Source organism: Melospiza melodia, chromosome 18, assembly GCF_035770615.1.
Source record: "Melospiza melodia melodia isolate bMelMel2 chromosome 18, bMelMel2.pri, whole genome shotgun sequence".
In the NCBI taxonomy this organism is placed as follows: domain Eukaryota; kingdom Metazoa; phylum Chordata; class Aves; order Passeriformes; family Passerellidae; genus Melospiza; species Melospiza melodia.
In genome coordinates this window covers 13,632,271-13,656,970 of record NC_086211.1, presented here as the reverse complement: position 1 = coordinate 13,656,970, position 24,700 = coordinate 13,632,271, and the positions used below count along the sequence as shown (strand labels likewise).

The window sequence follows — 24,700 nt, the reverse complement described above, 5'->3', positions numbered from 1 at the left end:
TCCCAACCTGCTGTCTTTCCTTGAGCAGGACAACAGTTTGAGTCAAGGTTGTAGGAATCAATCCTGCTGAATCTTTTCACTGTGCTCAGACTGCAGTGAAAAAAACAACACACATGGTGTGGGCTCTGGAGCTGTGCTCTGGGACCTTGCTGGGGTGAGCTGGGCATGGCCTGGCAATGAGCTGGGCAAAGCTTGGTGGGGATCTGGGCAAGGCCTGGAAATGAGCTGGGCAAGGCCTGGAAATGAGCCTGGTGGAGATTTGGGCAAAGCTTGACATTGAGCTGGGCAAGGCCTGGCAAGAAGCTAGGAAGAGCTTGGCAGGGAGTTTGGCACAGCTTGGCAGTGGAGTTGGCACAGGCGGGCAGTGACCCTGGCACAGCCTGGCAGTGATGCTGGCACAGCTGGGCAGTGACCCTGGCACAGCCAAGGAGTGATGTTGGCACAGCTGGGCAGTGGCTCTGGCACAGCTGGGTAGTAGTGCGGGTTGGCACGGCCTGGCAGTGATGCAAGCACAGCTGGACAGTGACCCTGGCACAGCCCTGGCAGTGATGCTGGCTCAGCTGGGCAGTGATGCTGGCTGGCTCAGTTGGGCAGTGATGCTGGCTGGCACAGCCTGGCAGTGACCCTGGCACAGCCTGGCAGTGGTGCAGGCACAGCTGGACATTGACCCTGGCACAGCCCTGGCAGTGATGCTGGCTCAGCTGGGCAGTGATGCTGGCTGGCACAGGCTGGCAGTGATGCTGGCTGGCACAGCTGGGCAGTGGTGCTGGCACAGCCGGGCAGTGATGCTGGCACAGGCTGGCAGTGACGCTGGCTCAGCTGGGCAGTGACACTGGCTGGCACAGCCTGGCAGTGGTGCTGGCACAGCTGGGCAATGACCCTGGCAGAACTGGGCAGCGATACTGGCACAGCCTGGCAGTGATACTGGCACAGCCTGGCAGTGACCCGGGCGGGCAGGCGGCTCTCGGGGCGGGCACGCAGCCCCGCTGCCATCGCCACTAGATGGTGCTTTGTGGACACGCTATTGTCACTGAGCTGCTCCAGTAGCTCCAACTCCGCTGAGTGCTGAGCTATTTTTACTCCCAGCAGGGCTGGGGGTGCCCTTCCCTCTGAACCAGGAGCCCAGAGCTGCACGGATGAGCCACAGGCAGCGATTCCTCGCTGGAATCCTCCTCCTCTGCCTCCCCCCGGTCCCACCCATCAGGCTGCTGCTGCTGGGAAGGGAAAACAGCTCTGCTGAGCACCAGAGCCTCTTCCATCATCATGCAAATGATCTCTAGTCAGGCAATGTTTCATGTTCAAATACTGAGAATCTCACTGGTGGCTTTGCTTCCCCCCTGGCTTATTTTCCATTTGTTCATTTCAGAGTGATCTGTATGATTCAATACTGATCTCTGTGACAGCAGATTCCATTCATGGACACGAGGCTGAAGAGTCTCAAAAACTACTATGGGAACATGCACATCCTCTAATCTTCTCCCACGTTTCTCAGAATAATTAGTGAATTCAGCATTTGCTTTTTTTGTAAAGCAAAAACCTGACAGTCTCTTCAGTAAAAGGCATTTGGCTTCCAATCAGATGCCTCCTCTCAATGTTACTGCATGATGAGGCTTTGAAAGGGAACCTGCAGGCTGCTCGTTAGAGGGGAGAAAAATTCCTTTCCCCTGGCTTTTGCAAAATATTTCCAGCTTCTCTGTTAGGCTGGTAACTGCCCAGTGTGACTAATGCTCCTGGTTTTCTCTGTGCTGCTGTGCAGTGAGCCATGCAGACCTGGGAAGAGGTTACCCTGCAGCCCTGGTGTTCAGGTCACAGAAAAAAGCCCTGTGATCTATCAGGATTCCAGTTCTCCCTCTTGCTGATACCAGCAGCTCCTGCACCTTGAGTGCTGACCTAAAAAAGCTACAATTGCTTACTCTGAGTTTTTCCTGAATGGCTAATGCCAGATGCCAGCCAGTCAATGAAATACATTCTGGAGACAGCAAAGAGGTTTAATATATAGCATTAGTGGGAGTCCTGGGTTTAAAAATAGATTAAGTCACACAAAAATGTGTTTAAACAGACTTAAATATATTCTCTGGCACATAGGTATTTGCTGATTTTATGGTATTGCTACTGGCAGCTTCTTTAAGGAGGCAGAGGGCTGGGATAATGTAATTTAGTGCAGGTGGGGGCTGCAACAGAGCCATGGGAGAAGGAGGAGGAGGAAGTGAGTTCTAGGACTGTGTTAGCAGAAAATGCTGCTGATTACACTGCCTTTGTCTAGAAAGCAATAACCAGACAGGAGAACAGTGCAATTCCAGAAGAACAAGAATCTAATCCCAAAATAGCACCTGGCTGGCCTTTTCTGGCTGGATGCAGAGGTGGAGGGAGTTTGCTGGAAAACACCTGCAGAGGGATGGGACCTTACAGATCCTTCTGCCTTCCTCTGTTCTCTGCATTTGAAATGCAGATGCAGTTTAAAGCCAACACTACAACCCACAGCTTTTTCCTGTTCAAAGAGCTTCCAGATGAGCATTTTAAAATACTCCAACGGGGCTGAAGGTTCTTTCCTGGAGGCCCAGAAGCTGAACCTCCCTGAAAGCACAGAGCCAGCTGAGGCAGGCAGCAACACCTCTGCTTTAAGGGAGGGCTGCAGGTTACAGAGCAGGTTACACTGAGCTAGTGATGCTCAGTAACACCATGGTGTCCTCTGGGATCTCTCCTCTGTCCCCACCACAAGATGTTCAGTACCCATGAGATGCAGTGCCTCAGAAGAAAAGCTATGGTGTGTGAACTGCTCAACAAGGGTCTCACACCGGGAATTCCAGATGACCAGGACCTCACTCTCCCCTCTTGGAGCTTGTTGTGGAGCTAAAGGCCTTGCACATTTCCCATGGTTCATCTAACAAATCCTCAGGCTCTGGGGCCCCAGCAGCAGCAGCAGGGCTCAGCACTCAGTGCCACTGGTTAGGCATTCCAGTGGAGTCAGTGTGTTAATTCTGCCCAGGAGAGTTGCTCAATGCCATACCTGACCACTTCCAAAATTTCTAGGCTGTGCCAGGCAGTGATGAGCAGAACCCTTTTGGCTGTGGTAGAAATGGCCTGATAGCAGACACAAACACCTCCAAGCATAACATCATCTGTCACCTGGTTACTGTTTGTGGGGGAAACAGAGATCACACAAGGTGAACCCCTCTACACAGTCCCCAGGGATTGCTCACAAACTCAGGAGAGCCAGGGTACCAAAGAAAGCGATAGAGAGCATCCCCAGCCCCTGAGTGATGGCAGAAATGGGCACTGCTGTGCCATGGCTGGGATTTTACACAGAGAGGGAGCACTGGAGTTCACAGAGCCCTGCATGGATGAGGGAACAGCACTGTGGAAGCTGCAGGAGCTACAGGAGCCTCCAGGAGCCCTGTGGCACCAATGCCCACAGCAGTGGAGCAGGGAATTGGCCACCCCAGCTGCTTGCCCAGCAGCTGAAAGCTTCCAGTGGCACAGGATAAAGCAGAGTGCCAGGCTGGCAGGGGAGATGAGGAGATCACTGACCGCTCGGACGCGTTTCAGGCGCTCCTCTAACTTCTCCTCTGCTTCACGTTCCTTCTGCACCTCCTCCAAACGGTTGATCAGCTCTGCAGCAAACTTCTCTGGCTCCACGTGGATATCCTTTGGCATTCGGTAGGTTCGCTGCAGGGAGAGCACAGCACAGGATCAGGGAGGAATCCCAGGTTTCTGGGGAGCCTCTGAGAACTGGAAATGCTGGTTGCTCTGCTGGGAGCTGGGGGAGGACAGGCTGGCAGGCACTCAGCTGCAGCTCAGCACCTGGGGGCTTGGAAGCTGGGTCACCACCTCCACCAGTTCCTCAGCTGGCACCACACACCACCCTGTCACAGACATGTTTTAGGAAAAATCCTTTCTTTAGGATTTTTTTTCTCTTGAGAAGCTGAGAAGCTTCAAGGACAAAATGCAAACAATGATTATCTGCTGCTGTGGAATGCAACAGGTGCATCTTTGATTAGTCCATGTTACTTGTTTCTAATTAATGGCCAATCACAGTCAGCTGGTTCAGACTTTCTGAGAGTCAGGAGCTTTTGTTATCATTCCATTCTTTCTCCTTTGCTTTCTAGCCTTTTGATGAAATCCTTTCTTCTACTCTTTTAGTATAGTTTTAATATATATATATATATATATATAATAAAATAATAAATCAAGCCTTCTGAAATAAGAGTCCTGGGTTTAAAAATAGATTAAGTCACACAAAAATGTGTTTAAACAGACTTAAATATATTCTCTGGCACACAGATATTTGTTGATTTTATGGTATAGTCAGATCCTCGTCTCTTCCCTAGTCCTAAGACCCCTTTGAACACCACCACACCACCCCATCTAAGGGAAAGCTTTTCTGGAGCTGCAATTCAAAAAGCTCTTTTTGGCACCAAATTCCACTCAGGGATAGAAGTGTTTGCTTTTCTCCCAGTGGACATATGGTCAACAGGAATATCCTGGTCTCAAAGGGTGGTAAAAGGATGTACAGACCTTTCAACCTCTCAAACCTCCTGTTTATAGCAGCTATGCTTTCAGTTTGGTAGAAGGGAGGACTCTGGTCCTCCTCTGGTCTGGTGCACACTTACTCACTCAGCTTATTGCAGGAGAATCAGTGTGTGCCAGCCAATCTCTGCAAATCCAGCCCACAGCCCAAGGTCCCAATTCCCACAAAGCATCCTCTCCTGCTGGAGGATCCTACAGGATTGCATCTCAGCTTTCCAGAGCTGTGCAATGATTCCGTGCTTGCTTTATCAATACAGCACCTTACAAGCACTGAGGTGCCATTTTTTTGCCTGCTCTGGGTGAATAAATGAATATTTATGGTAGTTCAAGGACATTCTTGATTCATTATGATGAGTTACTTTGTCCCTAAATTCCTGGGTTCTGGGATAAGAAGTTTGTGTAGTGATGTATGAAGCTATCAGCTGCTGCATTCTCCCCCTCATTTTTATCCTTTGTGTATTATTTTTTTTAAGAGTAGAAAAAGTTAAATGACACAGCAGAGATAAAAATTTAATTTGTAGGAAAAATAGTTGGAAATTCAACAGCATAAAACTCTGCATTCAAATACTTCAATACTAACATGGGAGAAATATACACTCTATAAGACCAGAGACAAAATTAAATGTGAAGATGTGAGATAATTCATAGCAAAAGAACAAATGCAGCATCAGAAGCAGACACTGAGCTTGAAAACTTTAAAGGAGGATGAGAGACCACCCGAATTTATCCCAGGCCAGCCAGAAGATCAAAGCAGAACACTAAAATGCTGCTTTGCCTCAAAACCTGACAAAAGTATGCAAATCACATTGGCTTTTCTGTCTCTGCCAGCTGGAAGGCAGGGATGAAAACCAGAGGCAGCAGGAACCCACTGATGGCACCAGGGAGCTGAAGACTTTTTCATGACACCCCAGTTGGGTTACAGAGGTCCCAGTTAAAGCACTGCTTGTTCTGTTTGCCAACAGGGATGGGTCTTCCTGAGCCTGCCAGCAAATCTCAATCCCACTGACCCATGTGAGCTGGGAACAGCCCCAGGCAACCATTCCCTTCATCCTTGCAGCCACTGGAGAGGGCACAACATGAGGGAGGAGATGTCACCACCCTGATGGCATCTTTAGTGCCACCAGGACCTCCAGCCCTGCAAATCAAAGGCCCGTATAAAAAAAAAAATCAACAAAAAACAATGTTCAGTCTGGAAATACTGGCAGAGGGGCCAAAGCAGCATGTTTCACCTCTGTGTAGTGCAGAAACAGGCTCCAGATGTGCTCCAGCACGGGGAAAGATGTGGCAGAGCTGGTTCCTGCTCTGTTACTGCCTGAGGAGCTTCTCAGGACGGCTCCCTGCTCCCCTGCATAGCCCTGGGAAGCACTTCTGGCTAAGGGATCCTGTTTCCTGCACAAACCCCAATCCCATGACCACCACCACCACCCTTCCTCGTGAGGCCACAGCAGCAATTCCCCAGGAGGGAATTCTCTCCCTTGCCTGACAAGTCCCAGCCTGCTGGGTGATGTGTTCCCTCCCTCCTGCCACCTCAGATGCCAGCTCTGCACCCTGTGGTTGTTTATGGGTGGCACCACCAAGCCCTGCTCCGTTAGACATTCATGAGCCTCATAAGAGGCAGCTCAGGGCTCAGCACTCACAGTCCTGGCTCTCCCTGGTGCAGCCACCACACACAAGCACAACTGGGAAAGAATTACCCTTTGTCTCCCCAGCCTTTGAGACAGGGCATCCTCAAACCAAAGCCTCTCCTGAACCTGTGGTAGCAGTGGGTGCAAGGGCTGAAGTTTGCTAACCTGAGTGTCTGAGTCCTGTCACCACGAGGTGGTTCCCTGCAGGCCCAACAATGCTGTATCCAGGGAACTCAAAATAAGGTGATTCTGAGTCTTTTACAACTAATACCTCAGCATGTTTATCCACAGTGTCTCCAAGTCTGGAGGTGACTGAAGCTCAACCACAGAAATTACAATAACTGAACCCAATAATCTTTAGGATGAACTTGTTTTCTTCTCTCTGTTGCAGCTGCAAAACACACTGCCCTGTCATTGGAGCTTCCCACTCAGCACAAGAGCTCACAGAGGGCCTCAGCAGCCTGTTTGAGGGTGCAAGATGCAGCCCCCTCTGCAAGGGTCTCCCTGAGCATTCCAGATCAGTGCAACTGAAATAAACCTCACTTCACCCCATGGATACCAGCTGCACACACCCTGTGCTGCCCTGCTGGGTACCTGTGAGGGTGACTCAGAGAGCTGGTAAGCAGGATGATGCTCTGAACATCATCATGGGTCTCACTTTATTCCTAGCTCAAAGGATGAGCTACACAGGCTTCCCCAAAACTAACAGTATAGCAGAATAATGAATGCAAATTCCTTGCGCTGAAACAATACAGATAACTGCTGAGGGCTCTCTCTGTGCCTCCCTAGACAGCAAACATGGATTGCACTGACCTGGTTCAAAAGACTTAAGACAACAAAGTGTTTGAAGCCTTTATCAAATGATGGGCCTGACTTCAGAAGGGAGACAGGGGAAATATGCTCCATCAAAGACCAGCCAGGCTGAGCCTGTACCCAGAGCAGGATCCTTCAGGGCTTCAGGATTTTGAACCTGCCCCCAGCTTCCCATGGGCATACAGAGTCCTGCCAAGGGCCTTGTAAATAAGCTGCTTATTGTTCTGAAATCAGAAGGGCTCCAAATGCCTTTGTTCCAAGTAAAGGGTGCAGCTCTGTCCAAGAGCTGGCTGGTTTTGAGGATCCAGCCCTTCAGTCTGGACCAGAATGAGGTCTCTGGAAATTCTACATCAACAACTCAGAAAGGAAGTGCTTCATTTCAAAGTACTGTTTAGTTTAATGTTTTATTTAATTACCTATCTACTTTTATTCAATGGCACTAGTCAGAAAGGTCTGTCCAGAATCAGGTGGAGTTGGGGAGGCTGCGGAGGACAACAGACAGGAGGCTGAATGCCAGGTGGATTGGCAAAAATAGAAATTGCTTGACCTGGTTTAGATGGAGCAATCTTTCCTTGTGACAGCTCTGAAGAAGGATTTCTTGGGGTACTTATCACTAGAACATTGTCCTTGACACATGAAGCATCTGAAGCTCTGGTACCTCTGTGAAAAAGCAGCCTGCTAAGAACATGTGAGACACACAAGCTCTCCAGCAGCTCCACTAGGCAGCTGCCCTCAAGTTTCCCCTTTTTTTCTTGGAGCTGATGGAGTGGGAATTCCATGGATTTTGCTTCCTGAGGCAGATGCAGCCCTTGGGTTTTGATGGATTTCACCTTCCTTGAGAAACACAGGTTTAAGGACCAAGCTGCACATCAGAACACACTGGCATCTGAAATGTGAAAAGGCTGAAAGGGAAGAATCTCATTGCAGTTTGCAGGTTCCCCTTGGGAAGCATCAGCCTCAACTGCTCTGAGATGAAACAGGAAGCTTTTCAACATTGCACTGGGTAGAGGTTCCTTAAGCAGCGCCAGGGATCTGTGGTTTGGGCTGAACTGTTTCTGACAGATGTGACTGGGCCAAAGAATTCTGTGCTGGTAAATTTCCCTCTTCTACAAGAGGTTTGATGCCTCCATGATGCCTGAGGGGCTGTTGTTAGATCACAAGTCAGTCTTGGAAATGAAAGGAAGATGACAGGCTAGAGAAGCCAAGAGAAAAGAACTTCTGAACCTCCATGTTTCTTAGATTAATGCATTCCTCTGTGACATAAATTTTTAACGGATAAATGGTGTTTCCATACCAGAAACACTAGTGGCAGAGCTCACAGATAGCTGGATTTCAGCATCCAGTCTAGCAGCATTCAGGGATTAGCAAGGAGTCCTGCTGGGGGAAGGCATTTGAGGAAAATGGCATAAAACAGCCGATGGGAATTCCGAGCAGGTTCCCAACTCACAGGAGCAGAAAGCTCATTGAGCTGCAGTTATCCAGGCAGCACGAGACCAGGCTCCTCCTGTGCACTCCTCACTTGTACAGCAAAGCACAGCGGTCACTCACAACCTTCTGCTCCACTCAGGAACGTTGCAGAAGCCACCCTGCAGCACCCTTGATTGTGTGGCGGGACAGGAGAGCTCCCACCCCATGACCAAGCTATAGCACAACATCACAAAATGGAATCTTTATGCAGTTAATAAACCAACCAAACACCAGCTCTTAATGCTTGAGGTTGGATTTTTCTGAATTTGCAGTGGAAAAGGAGAATCTCCCATCCTCTCCTGGGAATGGTGAATGCCAGAGCCAGGTACAGCTCTGCCTGCTCTGGGCTTTCTCCCTTTCTTTGGGAACTTGCTTGCTCTTTCCTTCCTTGGTGCTCCAAGTCTCTGCTCAAATCCGAGAGAGAGATGGAAAACCACATGAAAGCAACACTCACTCTCTGTGTAATGTGTTCCTGCCAGAGGCACAAACCAGAGGTCTCCCTGCTTGCTGGAGAGCCTCCCCCACTGCATTCCTGGGCAGAGCGCCACTTCACAGAACACAACTTTTCCAAACTTAGAGCGCTGGTGACTGGCTAAGTGTGGAAGATGTGAGCTGCTAAGTGTGGAAGATGCAGATCAGGGCCATCCACACACATCCTGCTGCTGAAGAGGGTGTTCCACATAGCTAACACACGCTGTCACTACTTGGATGCAGCAGAGCTGCTGGGACCAGCGGGCAGCCTCCTCTGAACATATAATCACTGCAGTTTATAGCTTCTGGACTTAACTACAAGTGCTGCTATTAAAAGCAATGTAAGTCCTTTCAGAATTTTGCATAATAGCCCCATAACTCATTTGTCAGGGAACGGGAAGGTCTGTAAAGGACTTCTGCAATGACTTTCGGAAGTAGGAGGTTCCCTGTTATCAGTAGGAAAACATGCTGTGCATTCTGCAGGCACTATCAGCATGGACTCTGGCTATGCTGCAGATAGGAGTCCATAAAGACCTTCACTCAAAGGTTGTGATTTCATCACTGCCACACGTTTGGAAGCAGCTAACCCCAGGTCCAGCCTAATTCAGCCACGGGCTGTGGGATAGCCCAACCACTGGCTTCAGAAAGCAACACTTGAAGAAACATTTGCATGGCTCCTTGCTAATTTGTGCTGTTTAATTCAAAGAGTGTGCAGTTAGAGCTGAATTTTAAAGAGTAACTTTATAACATTTCACACTGGTGTTGTCAAAACACATTGTCTAATTACCTTCTCCTTTCTTGGCTGATTGATAAGAGAGGGCAGAACAGTACCTCTCTGAAGTCGATGCCAATTCTGTGTCAGTAATTGGCTGGCAGGAGGTGCCAGAGTGTCTGAACTAAACTTTTATTCCCTGGAGAAAGACTAGAACTAACCCAACTTCTCAGTCCTCAGCTCCCATATAAATATGTGTCAAGATGCTTTTTTCCCTGGAACTTAAAATTACAGTGCAGAACCTAATGGCAACAGTGGATGTTTCACAAAAAAATCCCTGTGAAGAGTCTGTGTGTAATTTAGGAGGAATATGTAGTTCTAAAAGACTGTGTAGGTAAGGAGGATAATATAAAAATTTATAACCAGCAGGTGGGCAATTGAAACCTTGTTTTTTACCCCGTTTTTAAAGCTGGTTTCCAAAAGGGTCGATAAAATTTAATGCTAAGTAAAACTAATTAGCCTGCAAGGAACTGCTGCTGGAATGACACTTATTCAGTTCAACAAAAGAAATGTTTGGCAGATGGAAGTTCGTTAAAGTAGAGCTCACTATACATATTTAATGCTCCATACTCTGAGTTTATAACCTGCAGTTCATGGAGGCATTGCCAGTGCACACCATCAACAGAAAGCCACTATTATTTTTATCCAAAAGGTAAAGCCACTGACAAGCTTTGAAGTCAGAGAATATTCAGTCAGTAGTTCCCACTGTTGGGGAACAGCAACAACAATAACAACAAAAAATAAAGGCCAAGCTTTCAAACTTCAACTCTAACAAAGCCATGCTTACAGTAAAAACGGCATCAAGTGAAATAAAAAGGCACCCAGCCAGCCTTTTCAACAGCAACCACACTGTGAAAGCAACTGTGTGAAAAGAGAGGTGACTGAGCTAGGATGGCTATGAGCGTCTGCAGCCAGGGCTTTTATTGTCAACTCAGTGATCAAAGCACAGGAGACCCTCTTAAATCTAAGGAAAATAATCTAATTTAAAAGGCAAAACAAAGAGTGGTGGTTTTGGTGTGGATTTTTTTCCTTTTAAATCAGATTAAAACAAGGGTGTATTTCTGCTGGTATTGTGCTGCTTTGAGCAGGCAGGATGGGAACAGCTGCGTCAAGTTTGAAGACACTTCTGGAAAAAACAGACGGAGGCTTTTTCTCTCCCTATTTGATTTGTGCTGGAGTCCAGCTGTCCAAAGGGGAAAGAAGCATCTTTATTCCCTACTAGATATTAAATGTCACCTGTAACTTCTCAGAAAAAGAAAACAATAACAAGCAGAGCTGCAGATGGTGATGTAGAGCCCTAGCAGTTGTGCCCATCTTCCAAAGGCTGTTTGCTTACCTGGAGCAACCAAAGAGACAGTGTCAGAGAAATGAAATATTTAATCCTGCACTTTTTTTTTTCCTCCTGCCTTGTGTCCCCAGGTGAGCTTAGCTGAGTCCTTGGGAACAGGTTACAGCTCCTTTGGCTGCTCAGTGCAGAAATACTGCTGGGGACCATTGCACTTCTCCCCAACTGACCTTGTCTGAGAGCTGTATCAGCCTCCATGTCCAACAGCCTCCTACACCTTCCACAAACACCTCCAGCTCACCTGAGGGCATGGAACTGCTTGCAGATAAATGCCAGCCAGTGCTTCCACTCTCACCCAGGAGAAACAATCAGCTACTGACTGAATGGTTAAGAAAAATTCTGTGTTTTGGCCAGCCTGGAATGGTGAGTTTGGCAGAAGGCTCCAAGCCTTTTCTTAGCAGAATGTATGTCATCTTGAAGCACCCCCAAGCGAATACAGCACTAAGGGGGATTAAACTCAAGCACAAGCAGAGCAACTGTCTGCTAGAGATCTCACATATTTTGCATATTTACCCCTGGGAAGGAGATAGTACTACTTACAGGAATGTGAGGTAGTGGCACGCGTCCATTTGCTTTGGCACTTTCTTGCATCTCTCTGCGATGCTGCTTTCGGAGTCTGTACGGTGGGATCCCATCTCTGCAGGAATAAAGCAACAACACATCCTGCTTTAGTGCCTTTCTCTGCCATGTTATGTTCATTCAAGCCTTGCTGACACAGAGTGGCCCCTAGGAAACCCCTTCATGTTTGCATGCCCAGAGTATGAGGGACCCATGCAGGGAAGGATGCTCACACAGGTCCCTGAACCAAAAAAGCTCTGGCATGGGGGGCCAGGAGCACTTACACAGCATCCCCCAAGAGCAGAGTGAGGCAGGGCTCCTGCCACTGCTGCTCAAGGCAGAAGGCAAGGAGAAGGACTTGGACTGCATCCTGGTACCTTTTATAGTTGGTTGCTTTCTATAAAGAGCCTGTAATGTACACATTAAACCACAGGGCAGGCTAAGAGAGGGGGGAGAAGGAGAAGTGAGAGCTCAGTGAGCATCTACTCCAAGGGGAGCTCAAGCAGGGAGCAAGGTATATATTTTTAAGAGAGCGTGACAGCTGCTCAAATGGCTTATCAAAGGAGGTATAGGCTCCACTGCTCCCAAGGCAATCTCTAGCTCAGTCTGAAATTATGGGCTTGATACTGGAGTTGCTGGAGGGAAGAATCAGCCCCCTCCCCAGAGGAGGCTGGATGAGGGTAGGAAGGGATGTCACGGGCAGCCACATCCAAGTGAACCAGCTCTGCTTGGTGTGGTGCCTGTGCTGAAAGAGGTGGTGACAGAGGTCTCTGCAGGGGAAGGAGACAGTGGCAGCCACAGTCCTTGGTACACAGGGGTCAGTGGGTCAGAGGCACCAGGCTTTGCTAACCACCCCAAATGGCAAAGCACCACTGCCTAAGTGTGACTTCAGGCAAAGAAAGGAAATGCATTTTCTTTCTCACCACTGCCACCATCCTGTTCACACCCAGGGCCCAGGAGAAGAGGAGTGAGTGGAGCCCAGTTATGAAAGGACACAGACCCACCTCCTGGTGACCTTGTGTTATTTGGGGAAAATCAACTAATTCAAGAACAAATGCCAGCCTGGAGCTTGGCAATGTTGAGCTTTTTCATTTCACACATTTCCCTGACTCAGCAGAGGTAACTGCCTGGGAGAGCCATGCAATGCCACAGAGGTGGGGTAGAAATGAGTGGAGGGATTTGGTTTGTCCCAGCTACCACATAATTCCCAGGCACATCTTCTACCACCCTGCACCCCTCTGAGTTGTGAAAACGAGCCAGTCCTGACACATCTCACAACACAAGATGTTTGCACAGGCCAAATGTCCTTAACACCTATTGCCCACCCCAGCTGCTTCCCCAGAACATAAACCAGTTTCACCCACAGATTTTTGAAGTCAAGGTGCCATTTGGCAAGACAAACACAATTTACTGTGGTGTTTTGCCTGCAAACCCCTTGAGTTTCAAGCACCAGCCTGTGTGAGGATGGCCACCACCAGCTTTCATTCCCATTCCCATCATGCTGGCTGCCCTGCTGGCTCCCTGGAAATGCAGGTGCAGGCAGAACTGCCACCAACCTACATCAGAAGAACCTAATTTCATGCAATAACCCAGGCATTCAAAATGAAACACCATTAAAATAAAATAAAACAAACCCCATGATTAATGACAAGTGCTTTTTAGCAGGAAGACAAACGAGGGAACAGAAAATGAGCCAGGCTAATTACAGCTCTGGTGAGTGGCTGCAGGTAATGCAGGAGGAGGAGGAAGAAGAGTGTGTTGGGAGCATCATCTCTGCTATGCCTGCAATGACATGACCTGGGAACAGGACAACTTCCCCACGTTGCTGTGCAGGCATCATGACAGTGCTCATTAGGTGCCTTAATTTTCTTTAATGATGAGAATCACAACGGTTAAAGAGTTTCACCACATTGTGACGCGGCCTTTTCTAGGCTGGATGGTAACAAAACAACTGCAAGTTTTCAGAGGGAAAAATAAAAAACCTGGGGGATTATTTTAGCCATTGCTTGTCGGCATCAATAGTCAACATTTCAGCTTAACCAGTGCACAAAACCCGGGTGCCAGAACACAACTCGCACACTAAAGCCACACGGCCATTCGCAGGGAACGCGGCATTATGTTAGAAAGTGCAATTTTTCTTTCTTTCTCTCTCTCTCTCTTTTTTTTTTTTTAATTCTCCCCAGCAGCAGTCCCAGCGGAAAGAGCGACTTTTGTTCCCAGCACAGTAGCGAAAGGCTGATAATGGCCTCTAATCTATCCGGCTTCAAACACATGTTCAGCCCCGCTGTGCTGCCTTTGATGTCATTTTAACTAGATTCCCCAATGCCACCTCTGAACTTGGAACATTCCTTCGTTCAATGTACTGTGCCAACTCAACCAGAGGAAGCAAATTCAAAGATAAGCACTTTAATTTTATCCCAACAAAACCTTATTCAATAGATGGGGGGAAAGCAAGGAAAACCAATACCATACTTTTGTTTTCCTTTTGTCAGGTAGCTTGCTTTGAGATATTTTCAATAGATAGAGAAATAATATATATATATATATGAAAAAAATTAAACTTTTTTTTTACAGCACATCTACTTTTAAAATAAAACTTTTCCAAACTGTTTTTCCTTGTTTCATCACGTGATTTTCTTTAGCACCAGAAGGCTCAGTGCTAAAAGGCAACGAGGGAAGAAGAGTATTTCTGTTGCTTATTTAATGATAATGCAATGAATTTACTGTTGGGGAAATGTGGAGGCTTCCTCCCCTCTCCAATCTGACCTGCAAGAGCCTCTGGTGAGCAGTGGTTTGGCTGTGGCTCTGCACATTGGACTCTTCTGGCAAGAGGTGTCTTTGCTCCTCTAGACAGGCTTCAAACCCACTCATTATGCCTAACACATTGGAAATCATCATTTGGGATCTTTTAAATTAAAAAGCTGCTAAACTTGTTTAAATATAGGAAAACTTGGGGTAATTATGGATCACTAGCCTTAGGAAAGACAGGAAACAAATACAAAGCCAAACTGGTATTTTCTATCAATTACTCTTATCAAAGCACCTCTGTCACAAGAGACTTTTCTCACATAAAGAAGCATCATAGGAAAATCACCAGGCATTGTGATTAAAGGCCAGTCACCCAAGGAATAGCATTTAATCTGCAAGACTTTTTGAAGGAATAACCACTGTCCTAAACCCCTTTGTTCGGGGGATTGGCCATCCCTACTCTGGAGCAGGTTTGACAGGAATTGGGGAAGAAGGAGCATCCCTCTGGCCAAGCCCACAGGCACCAAGGGCTTCCCAAGTGCCTGGGGGAAGGCAAAGCTGTCTCCCAACTAAGATAAGCCAGGACACCTGATAAGACCAAGAGGAAGGAGTATTGTTCAGCTGGAGCACAACACTGAAGAGGAGACATTATCTCCTGTTTGCCATGTAAGCTCTTGAAGAAATCAAGATAGATATGGACCTAAATTGTTTCTGCATCTGAATTGGAACATCACATGGAGATTTAATGGTTTCAGCTGCTGCCTTCCTACCTACAGTTGCCTTAACTTGCCTCAAGCATCTCTGTTGTGACAACCCCTCCCACCCACAGACTCACCTCCTCCACTTGGGAAGATGCTATCCTCAAGAAGGGTTATCTGAGACAGCAAGAGCAGTTTAGGACTGTGCTGGAAATGCTGCTGCAAGTCTGGGGCAGGCTCTGAGCAGCCCACGGGGCAGGCAGAGCCCCAAATCCCTGACTTACCAGTGACCCTGCAGGGAACATGAGCATTGAGTGACTCGACCCCACCTGTGGCCAGGCCAGCGTTCAGCTCACCAGAGCCTCTCACCGTGTCCTCCCCAGACCTTGCCTCACACAAACCAGCTAAAACAACACAGCTGCCCTGCTGATTATAAAAACAGGTTTTAGCAGAGAGGACCAGAGCTGTTTTGCCTACAAGGGCAGAGGAATTCCTATGACACAGGAAGACTGAAAAATAATCAGCGGAGCGCAGGCATTTAAAGGCAATGTTTTTTAAGCCACTCAAAAAGCAAATTACTCAAACAACAGGGACTGATAACATACTCGTTATATAAATTTAACCCATTACAATAATATTTAACAGTGCTTGGAAAGACATCCTGTTGAAAGCTGGCCTTTTAGGTAAGTGTGCTTGTAACATCACAGTTTTACAATCTGTTTGCTGAGCTGGCTGCTCCCAAAAAATTGCCCCAGCTCAGGAGCTGGGACAGGCAGAGCATCACTCAGGTCTTTGCTAGAGGCTTTGCATGCAGCCACTTCCAAACCCCATATTGCTGGGATCAATCCAACATCAAAGCTTGGAAGGGAACTGGCACAGCAAATGCTCTGTGCCTGCTTTCTCCACTGGCCTGAGCTGGCCAGCACTGAAGATCTCCTGGTTTATTAGCATTCCTCAGTTAGACAGTGTTTGCATCCCAATTGTCCAGACAGATTTTCCTCTGATGGAGGGTCTGAGCCTTGGATCACACCTCATTCATGTGCTGCCTCGGAGCAGAAGCCAGATTTCTTCATTATTGAGCCTGACTGCTGTGTGTAAACAGCACACAGAGGGAAGAACCTCGCTCATCAGCAAACGAGGCTTTTATTGCCATTTTCCTCAGAGAAGGCCTAAATTCAAAGCACTGAGACATGTAAGTCTTGTCAAGCAGCAGGAGTCCCTTCTTTAACTTCATCTGGTTGTTCTTCTTTTGCTGCCTTGAGCAATTCTGCAAAAATTCCTTTGAAACTCAGGAGGAAGATAGGTTCAGCAGTGCCATGTAAAATCTGAGTAAAATCTGGTGCTGGAGTTTTAAATCATGTAATGAAGAGCAAGTGCTGAAAACAGCCAGAATCTGTGTAAGCCAAAGGTCAAGGCTGTACATCCAGAATCCTAATTCTGGATTCTGCATGGATCCAGTTTGAGAGGCATAGAAAGAATGGATCACTTTTATGAAGTTCAAAACTTAGTTAAAATAAACCACTAGGATTGGGTTAGTTATTAGCAGAAGGCAGTTCACATATTGGTGGTAATTAAAGTCCTAAAGGCAGCCTATGGTGAGCATAGGAGCGATAAAATGCCTAAAGGAAAAAGAAGCGTAGGATGGCCAGTAAGAAATTATTCTGCCTGTGAAAAAAACAAACTGTGGCTAGTGAAATAAAAATTAGGAGGGTGAAGAACTCTGGCATAAATGATCACAACTTATCACAGGTATAACCATCAGTGCAGCCCCATGAGCCTGCTGGACCAGTGGGAGAGGAAGTGCTAAAAGCTAATTAATTTTGAAGAGTTCTTACATCTGTCTCTCCTGATAACAAGAAGTTACACGACTCCTGCTAGCTTCAGAGCACTCCTCCATATAAATTGATGCATATGAAGAATTGCAGAAGGATGTGGCAGAGCAGCTGGATCTGTATCAAATGGAGCCTTTAATTAGTGGTCGTCTACAGGGTTCTGTCCTGGGGGCATCCTCCACCTCCCAGGCCCCTTTGGCCAAGGTCTGCCTCATGCATAATGTTTGAGGAGCTGGTGTCAGGGTGCACAATGAACTCACAGCTGCTCCTACATGGCCCTGAGACTCTGTGGAGCCAGAGAAGAGCAAGCTATAGGGTCAGGCAGGGCGACCACCACAGACACAGAGACCCCCTGGCCACACTGCACACTCCCTGTGTCACTGTATGAACTCTGGGCAGGTGGGGAACTGTGGCAGCACCCATTAACAGCATCCATGGCACAGGCTGGAAAGTTTCTCCAACAAGGTCTGACAGCTGCTGACGCTCACAGTGACACTAAACGAGCCTCTTGGAGGACTCTGTGTTTACAGCACTGCCATTAATAAAATCTTCTCCTAATTCTGTAAACCTGTCATCTCTCGCCTGAAGAATCAAAGGGTTTCTACTCTACAGAAAGACACTTTGCATTTGCACTACTAAAAACCAGACCAAACAGTGAATATTTTTCCCCAAATCCTTTTTTTTTTGTATCACAGAGATGCAGTCACAACAAAATCTCACAGCCCCTTTTTTCTTTCTTTGCAGACCATCTTTAAGGAAGGCATCTCCTGGGTGAGATACAGGGTGTTGTCATGAGAGACAGAAAGGGAAAACATTTGGCTGGGGCTTATCAGCACAAGTTGTGTTAAAGTGCAGTGGTCACCAGCCAAACTAGAACTGGTCAGTCACCAATCCTACTGCAGAGCAATCACAGACTGAGCTGTTACTCCACCTGCTGTGCTGTGCCCAGATCTGAGCTCCTCAGGACAAGAGAGACACAGAGCTCCTGGAGTGAGTCCAGAGGAGGGCAATGAAGGGACTGGAGCATCTCTTATGAGGACAGGCCGAGGGAACTGGGCCTGTTTAGCCTCAAGAAGAGATGGCTGAGAAGGGAGCTCATCAATGGCCATCATCTGCAGGGAGGTTTCAGAGAATGGACCAGGCTCTGTGTTGTGGTACCCAGCAACATGACAAGAGGCAATGGACAGAAACTGAACATGAGGAAGAACTTCTTCACTCTGCAGTGACTGAGCACTGGAACAGATTGTCTAGACAGGCTGTGGAGACTCCCTCACTGGAGGTATTTCAAACCATCTGGACACAATTCTGTGAAATCTGCTCTAGGATGACCCTGCTTGAGCAGGGAGGTTGGACCAGATAACCCACTGTGGTCTCTTCCAACCTGACCCATTCTGTGATTCTGAGAATTTGGCAGCATAAAATCTCAACAAAATACCCAGGTAAGTAGAAGGCTCTGTCTAACATTCAGAACTTAATCTATCTCAAATCAGTTACTACGAAGTCATCCCATATTACTAGTTCTTGCACCTGGCTTAAGAAACATCCCAGAACCTCTGACAGAACACCATTTAGATTGCTAAAAAATATTTTATGTTGCAAACACTCACAAGACTGGCAAGGCTGAGTATCCTGCACAGTGACAAAGTTGTCACAGACATGTTTTAAGAAAAATCCTTTCCTTAGGTTTTTTTCTCCTGAGAATCTGAGAGGCCTCAGGAACAAAATGTAAACAATGATTATCTGCTGCTGTGGAATGCAACAGGTGCATCTGGGATTGGTCTGATGTGGTTGTTTCTAATTAATGGCCAATCACAGTCAGCTGGCTCAGACTCAAGCCTTCGTTATTCATTCTTTCTTTTTCTATTCTTAGCTAGCCTTCTGATGAAATCCTTCCTTCTATTCTTTTAGTATAGTTTTAATGTAATATATATCAAAATAATAAATCAAGCCTTCTGAAACATGGAGTCAGATCCTCATCTCTTCTTCCCTCATCCTCAGACCCCTGTGAACTTTGTCACACAAAGTAACTGAAAAGAGTGAGAATGACCTTGTCATGGTTGATTCTGACATTCCCCCCATCCCAAGCCTCTCTCCCAGCAGAGCCCAAGAGCAGCAGTGCTGAAGGCACATGTGGCTGTCCCCAGGTGTCACTTACACGCTGCTGTCAGTCAGGGACATGGTGTCGGCGTCGCTGGACATGCTCTGCTGCTCGCTGTCGTTGGCACTGGTGGCTGGTGCCAAAGCATAGCCCGTGTTGACATAGTAGGGGTTAACAGGCTCCCTCCACGAGCCATGCCTGTGAGAGAAAAATGAGTCAGGTTAGAAGGGCACAGCCTTGACCATGCTCTGCATCACCAGGCAGAAGGACTCTGCCTGGAGCCCCAGCCTCAGTGATGGGCTACAGAATAAGCTGTTCATCGTGCACTAAGTTGCACTGACAGAACCATGAACAATTTGACTCATAACTGGAAAAAAAGGGAATTCATGGAGTAATGAAGATGACACTGTTAGAGATAAGGGAGGGAACGAGACTGTATGCAAGAAGTCCTGTTTCCATCAGGGTTTAGGGAGTCCATGGGCTAGCTGTTTAGCACTGTCACTCGATGAGAATCTAAAAGCAATCCTTAGACAGTAAAACAGCATTTTTCTTAGTCAAAATAGGATTCTGCTCTTCCAGCAGGGAGGGATGTGTAGCAGAGCTCACCCATTCTATGCTTACTTTAACATCCCTCCCACGTTTGCAGAGGGAAGGAGGTGAAGCAAGAAACAGCTGTTGCACAGTACCTAAAACTGACCTCCAGTGTTGCACTGAAGTACATTGGACACTTGCAAATTCCACCAGGAAGGACTACCTAATCACACCAGCTGTTCCAGTGGACAGTCTGCTCGGGGATCTGTGAAAGCTTTGTAAACAACCCATGCCTTGTTATTCAAGTACACAGGCAGGCCAACCTCCTTCTCTTCAGCAAAGGTCAGGAAGGGAGGCTGCCTGCAGGAGCTAACCTGGGAAATGAGTTCTTGCTCAGGAAGATGATGGTGAAGCAGCCTGGGAACCAAGCAGGCACAAATTCCTTCATGCTCACTCTGCCACCATCACAGAAAAGCCAGTGCTGCAGCGCCTCCAGCTCTGCCACCCTGCAGGACACACAGCCCATGCAGGCATCTTGTTCTCCTGCAAGTTATTTTGTAATGTGCCAGAAGAAGGAACAAGCTGAAATGTTCACATAAACCAAAGAGCACTTAATCCCCTGCTTTCCCTGCCTGCCCCTCTGCATGAAGAGCAGTATTTTTAAGATATCTTGAAGCTGATGAATTCCTGAGTTTTCCAAGCTCTGAAACTCAGAGTCCTGCTTCAGTTCAGATCACAAAATTCATCAGCATTATCCTTTATTTAGTAACTCAGTAATCAGCACCTGGTGGAGGTGATTTGCAATGGGCCCTGTGCAAACACCTCAGTGGAGGGCACATCATGCAATGTGTGCTTCCCTGTTCTGCCAAGAAAAGTGATTCTGGTTCTACTGTAGTGGTTAAAGTCCTACAGACAACAGAAGCAATGAGTTTACATTTAGACAAGACAAGGAAACCCATGAGAAACACACAGATGGAGGGACCAGAGGGGAGGAAGACACCAGCAAAGGGTAAAGCTGGCAGTTTGTGTATATCTGTAAGGAGTGTAAATGCAGGACAGGCACTGCAGGAACTGAGACTGGCAGAGAGCTCATTTAAGGCAGAGGTTGGTGGATGCTGTTATATAAAATATGGCACATGGTGTACCACGATGGTAGCATTACCAAAGTATTTTAAATCCTGAACTGGACATTGCTCAGCCAGCTCCTATTCACCTGCTCTTTGGGTGCTCAGCATACAACCTGTTTTCCTTGTAATCCAAGGGGTCATGGATATTCCCTGGTCACTAGGAAAAATCATATTGTTTCAGGTCCATTATGGGGTCAATTAGAAACAAATTACTCCCCTACTCTCAGAAAGAGAAAACTATTCTGTGCGCCACAAACCAGCCAAAACTCCAAACTCTTCCTCCTGGGATGATGAAGCTTAGCATAGTTGAAGAATGGTACAAAGAGCATTCAAAACTGAGCCAGCTGAGACTTTTCATGGCTGTTTGACAGAAGGGAGCCTTGTGAGGTTTCTCCATGCTCAGGTACAATACAAAGTCAGTTGGGGATGAGCACAGGGATGCCTTGGGATGGTGAATCACCACAGACACCTTCTAGCATGCAAACTTTCTGTCAGTCGCTGCAGATGTGCACTGGAGCAAACTCATTTCTATATTCCATCAGATTTCTGAACAGCTTTCTAGGGCAAGTACTGGAAATAATTGGAACAAGTTCACCCTAAAAAGCAAGGGATAATAAGTGAAAGCCTTCCCAGCCCCCTTCAGCCGTTCTCCCTGTGCAGAACGGTCAGTTCTGAACATTAAAGGAGAGCTGTGCAGTGCAACCCTCCTGTCAAATCCAACATGACAGCAGTGTGATGGAGGCTGAGACAACCTCTTAAATTGAGGCAGGAACGATGGATGGCTCAGGCCTTCCCTGAGGGCAAAGACAAGGATGATTTTTGGACAATCCAATTAAAATATAGCACCAACTTCTAGTGGACCTTTCGCCAGGACTCTCTGCAAGAGGCATGGATTATTCTAGCAGTATACTAAGAAAGCACTCAGATACACAGAATAAAATGCAGAGCAATCAATTTCCCCTTTGTATCTGCTGATACAAAGACAGAGCAGCAGAGAGCACCTGAAGAGGTTGCCGGGTGTGTAATTGTGATGGCTGAAGGAACCAAGAGTGAGCAGATGGGCCCTGGGAGGTCCCTGACACCTCTGGAGGAGCTGGAATTGCTGGGCTCTCCCACAACACTCCCCAGCTGTGGTCTCCTCACTGAGGATGCAGGTTTGGTCACAACTGTTGTATTTAGCTAAAATTACACACTTAAGCATGTATACAACAGGGATTACTTCCATTTTAGCTCTGCCTCTAATACATCAATGCAAATGTAAACTTTTGGTAAGCATAAGGAGATGGAAAGGGTATAGGATTTCAAAGCAATCATAACAGGTTACATTACTTTTGAGGAATCCATCTGTATTCAATCCTTCTCCTAATGTTCTCTCTCCCTGACAACTCTCTTCAGCTGGCTCGTATCACTATTTGAATGTTTTGTGCCGTGCCTCTGAAGAACGCTTTCAACATCTATTAGGAGGAAAACATTAAAGGAACATGGAGTCTAACAAAAAAAACTGGTCACTTCTGATCTGGGAGGGGAGGCTGCTTTAAAAGGGATTCAGGCACCCTCAGAGCGATTTGAAATGTCAGCTAAAAACCTCACATAGTGAGCTCTATGCACTGATAAGGGCGATAAAAGGAAAGGTGAGCATTTAAAGTTAGACTTCACAAAAATTCCTGCAGCCTTCCAGAATTTTATTTCATTTTTAAGACAGAAAGAGCAATGAGCATTTTTGAAATGAACACAGAACATTTCATACATTGCAGAAATAAAGCTGCATGTCTCTTCTGCAGCTCTCAGTTGCTCAACCCTCAAAATAATCACATAGGGAACAATTATAACAGAGATCACAGCGACCTGAGTAAGTCAGCCTGACCAGCTGCCTTTTCTTTGCATAAAGCCCTCTGCTGATCACTGCACATTCTGGTAATGCTGACAAGGGCCTAAACTGCTGTAAAAAACCAGCAGGAATTTCCTTAAGGCTTCCTTTTACCTGTTCTGGGTTTATTTTGCATATTGCCTTGGCTGCATCCCGTCCATCCCCAGATTTCTCACTTCTGTGACCAAGCACCCAGCACTTGGGACCTCAGCACCACCAGATCTTGGAGTATCAATGCAAGCAAGCAGACAGGTGAGGTCCTCTTCAGTACTCTTGCTCTATGTGGAACTCCCAGTGCATCCTGAGTCCCTAAGGGCATCCTTTTCCTTCCAGCCTAGGAGCCCCAGTCCCTCTCAAACAACTTCCCCCAATGGTTATTTCAATTTTAAATCAAAGATGCAAAGTCCCCAACCTTTGCCAAACATGCTACTCTGCTCTATGCAAAAACCCCAGGGTTGGTGTGCTCTGGGGAAGAATTGCATCACCTTCAGCACCCACAGTGGGAGGAAGAGCTCACTGATCCTGCCTCCAAAGCCAAATCTGAGTGGCACTCCCTCTGGTTCTCACCAGTTATGTATCTCCTTCACTGATGTTCTTCATCAAGCATGGGAAAAAAACCACTAAGGCAAGAAGAAAACTTCCTTGAAGATGAAAAGCCTCTAGGCAACTAATTTCTGTAGAATTTAAATTTCCACTGGAGGGAATAAGTTGCACAACACTCTACTGGCAGGTCTGAGAGCCATGGTCTTCCCAAGCCTGCTAGCAGTTCCAGCATGGCTGGAACAGCTCCCAGTTTAACAGGGAAGATGATCAATCCAAAGTTTTCATTGCTACCACCTTCTCCAGCTTCAGCACTAAATGTTTATGGCACTGACATTTTCTGGAAGACAATTTTTCCTCAAAAGAATTGAGGCTGTGATAGAATCCAGGCAGGCCTTGTTTTGCAAGGGTGCCCCACCTCCCTGATCCAGAAACTCCAAAATCCCTGGTGGCACGGGAAGCTCCTCCAAACCCCTGCACTACCAAGGAAGCAGCTGTTTGAGACACAGTATTAGCAAATCAAAGAGATAAAAACTCATAAAGCTGACCATAAAACTCCAAAGCACTCTTCCTAAACAGCTCTTGCAGAAGTTTTCCTCCCATGCCATAGTCTGAAGCTTTGGTCACCACAGCTTTGGTGAGCAGCTCATTTTCAACATGGGAGAAATCCCATCTTCCAGATGCCATAACCACCCAAACTTCAGGAGTCACTGTGGAAAGTTCTGAGCTGCAGGAGTTCTGGAGATGTTGGCAAGTCCCACAGAAGGACACCCCAAAATGGGCTCTGGAGAAACTCCAGATGTCTCACCACAGCTGATAGCAGGTGGAGGAGCTGAGATGCCCTCCCTCCTGCACTGTGGTGAACAACCTCACAGCAGGAGACAATTCCTCCTTTCCTCTTCTGGTGGGTGGTGTTTGAAATGGTGCCCTGAGACCACAGATCAGGATGGAACTCAATGGGACCCAACTACTCATTCTGTGCTCCCACCCTGCTTTTTCACACCAACTTCTGAAAAATTAGCTCAAGCTTTTGCAGTCCTGTGTTTCTGAAGATGACTATTTCTAGGAAACCAGAACTAAGCATTACTCTTATTTGGTGTCCCTGGTCATTTTGCATTTTTGATTGGGAGGATGCAGTCCAGCTCGTTATTTTGACATGTTCCATTTATTCAGTGTGGGAAAAACATAATTTAAAAAGTTATTAACTTCCATGCAAGAAACAAAAAGTCCTTCTAGAATCACAGGTTGCTGACTCTCCAGCTGGCCACTTACTTCCCAAACTTACATCTACCAACAAGCAGGTGACTGTCATATCCTTCATGCAGTTCCACATTTCAATATCACAACCAATCAATCAAATGAAAAGCTGCACATCTTGGTTTATGATGCACAAGCTAAAGCAAATCCCTTCAGCATGTCTAAACAGCATGTGCTGACAGGGGTGTCCCAGCAGCAGGGTCCCCTTTAAACAAGGGATTACAGCAGCATCCACCACAGAGTCCAGCTTACAAGATTACATTAATCCACCACTGAACAGAAAAGTCTGTTTCCAATCCATGGTACCAACAACTATCACAGAAGTTGCACCATACAGCTTCTCCCAAACCATTACCATGGGAATGTTTTGGAGCTAAGAACAAAAAGTCTATGAAGATGCAAAACTGAAAACCTTCACTCCTCA

At 47.0% G+C, this 24,700-nt stretch overlaps 1 protein-coding gene across 3 annotated transcripts in view; it reads right to left on the bottom strand.

Moving 5' to 3' along the window:
• AXIN1 (axin 1) overlaps positions 1 to 24,700 on the bottom strand; it is a 77,890-nt gene that overhangs the window by 12,045 nt on the left and 41,145 nt on the right. For all 3 annotated transcript variants that reach the window (XM_063171191.1, XM_063171190.1, XM_063171192.1), the window contains exons 3-5: positions 19,012 to 19,152; positions 11,561 to 11,657; positions 3,529 to 3,666 (exon numbers count right to left, since the gene is read on the bottom strand). In XM_063171191.1, coding sequence (XP_063027261.1) covers positions 3,529 to 3,666; positions 11,561 to 11,657; positions 19,012 to 19,152 — 376 coding nt within the window. The remainder of the gene's footprint in view (positions 1 to 3,528; positions 3,667 to 11,560; positions 11,658 to 19,011; positions 19,153 to 24,700) is intronic.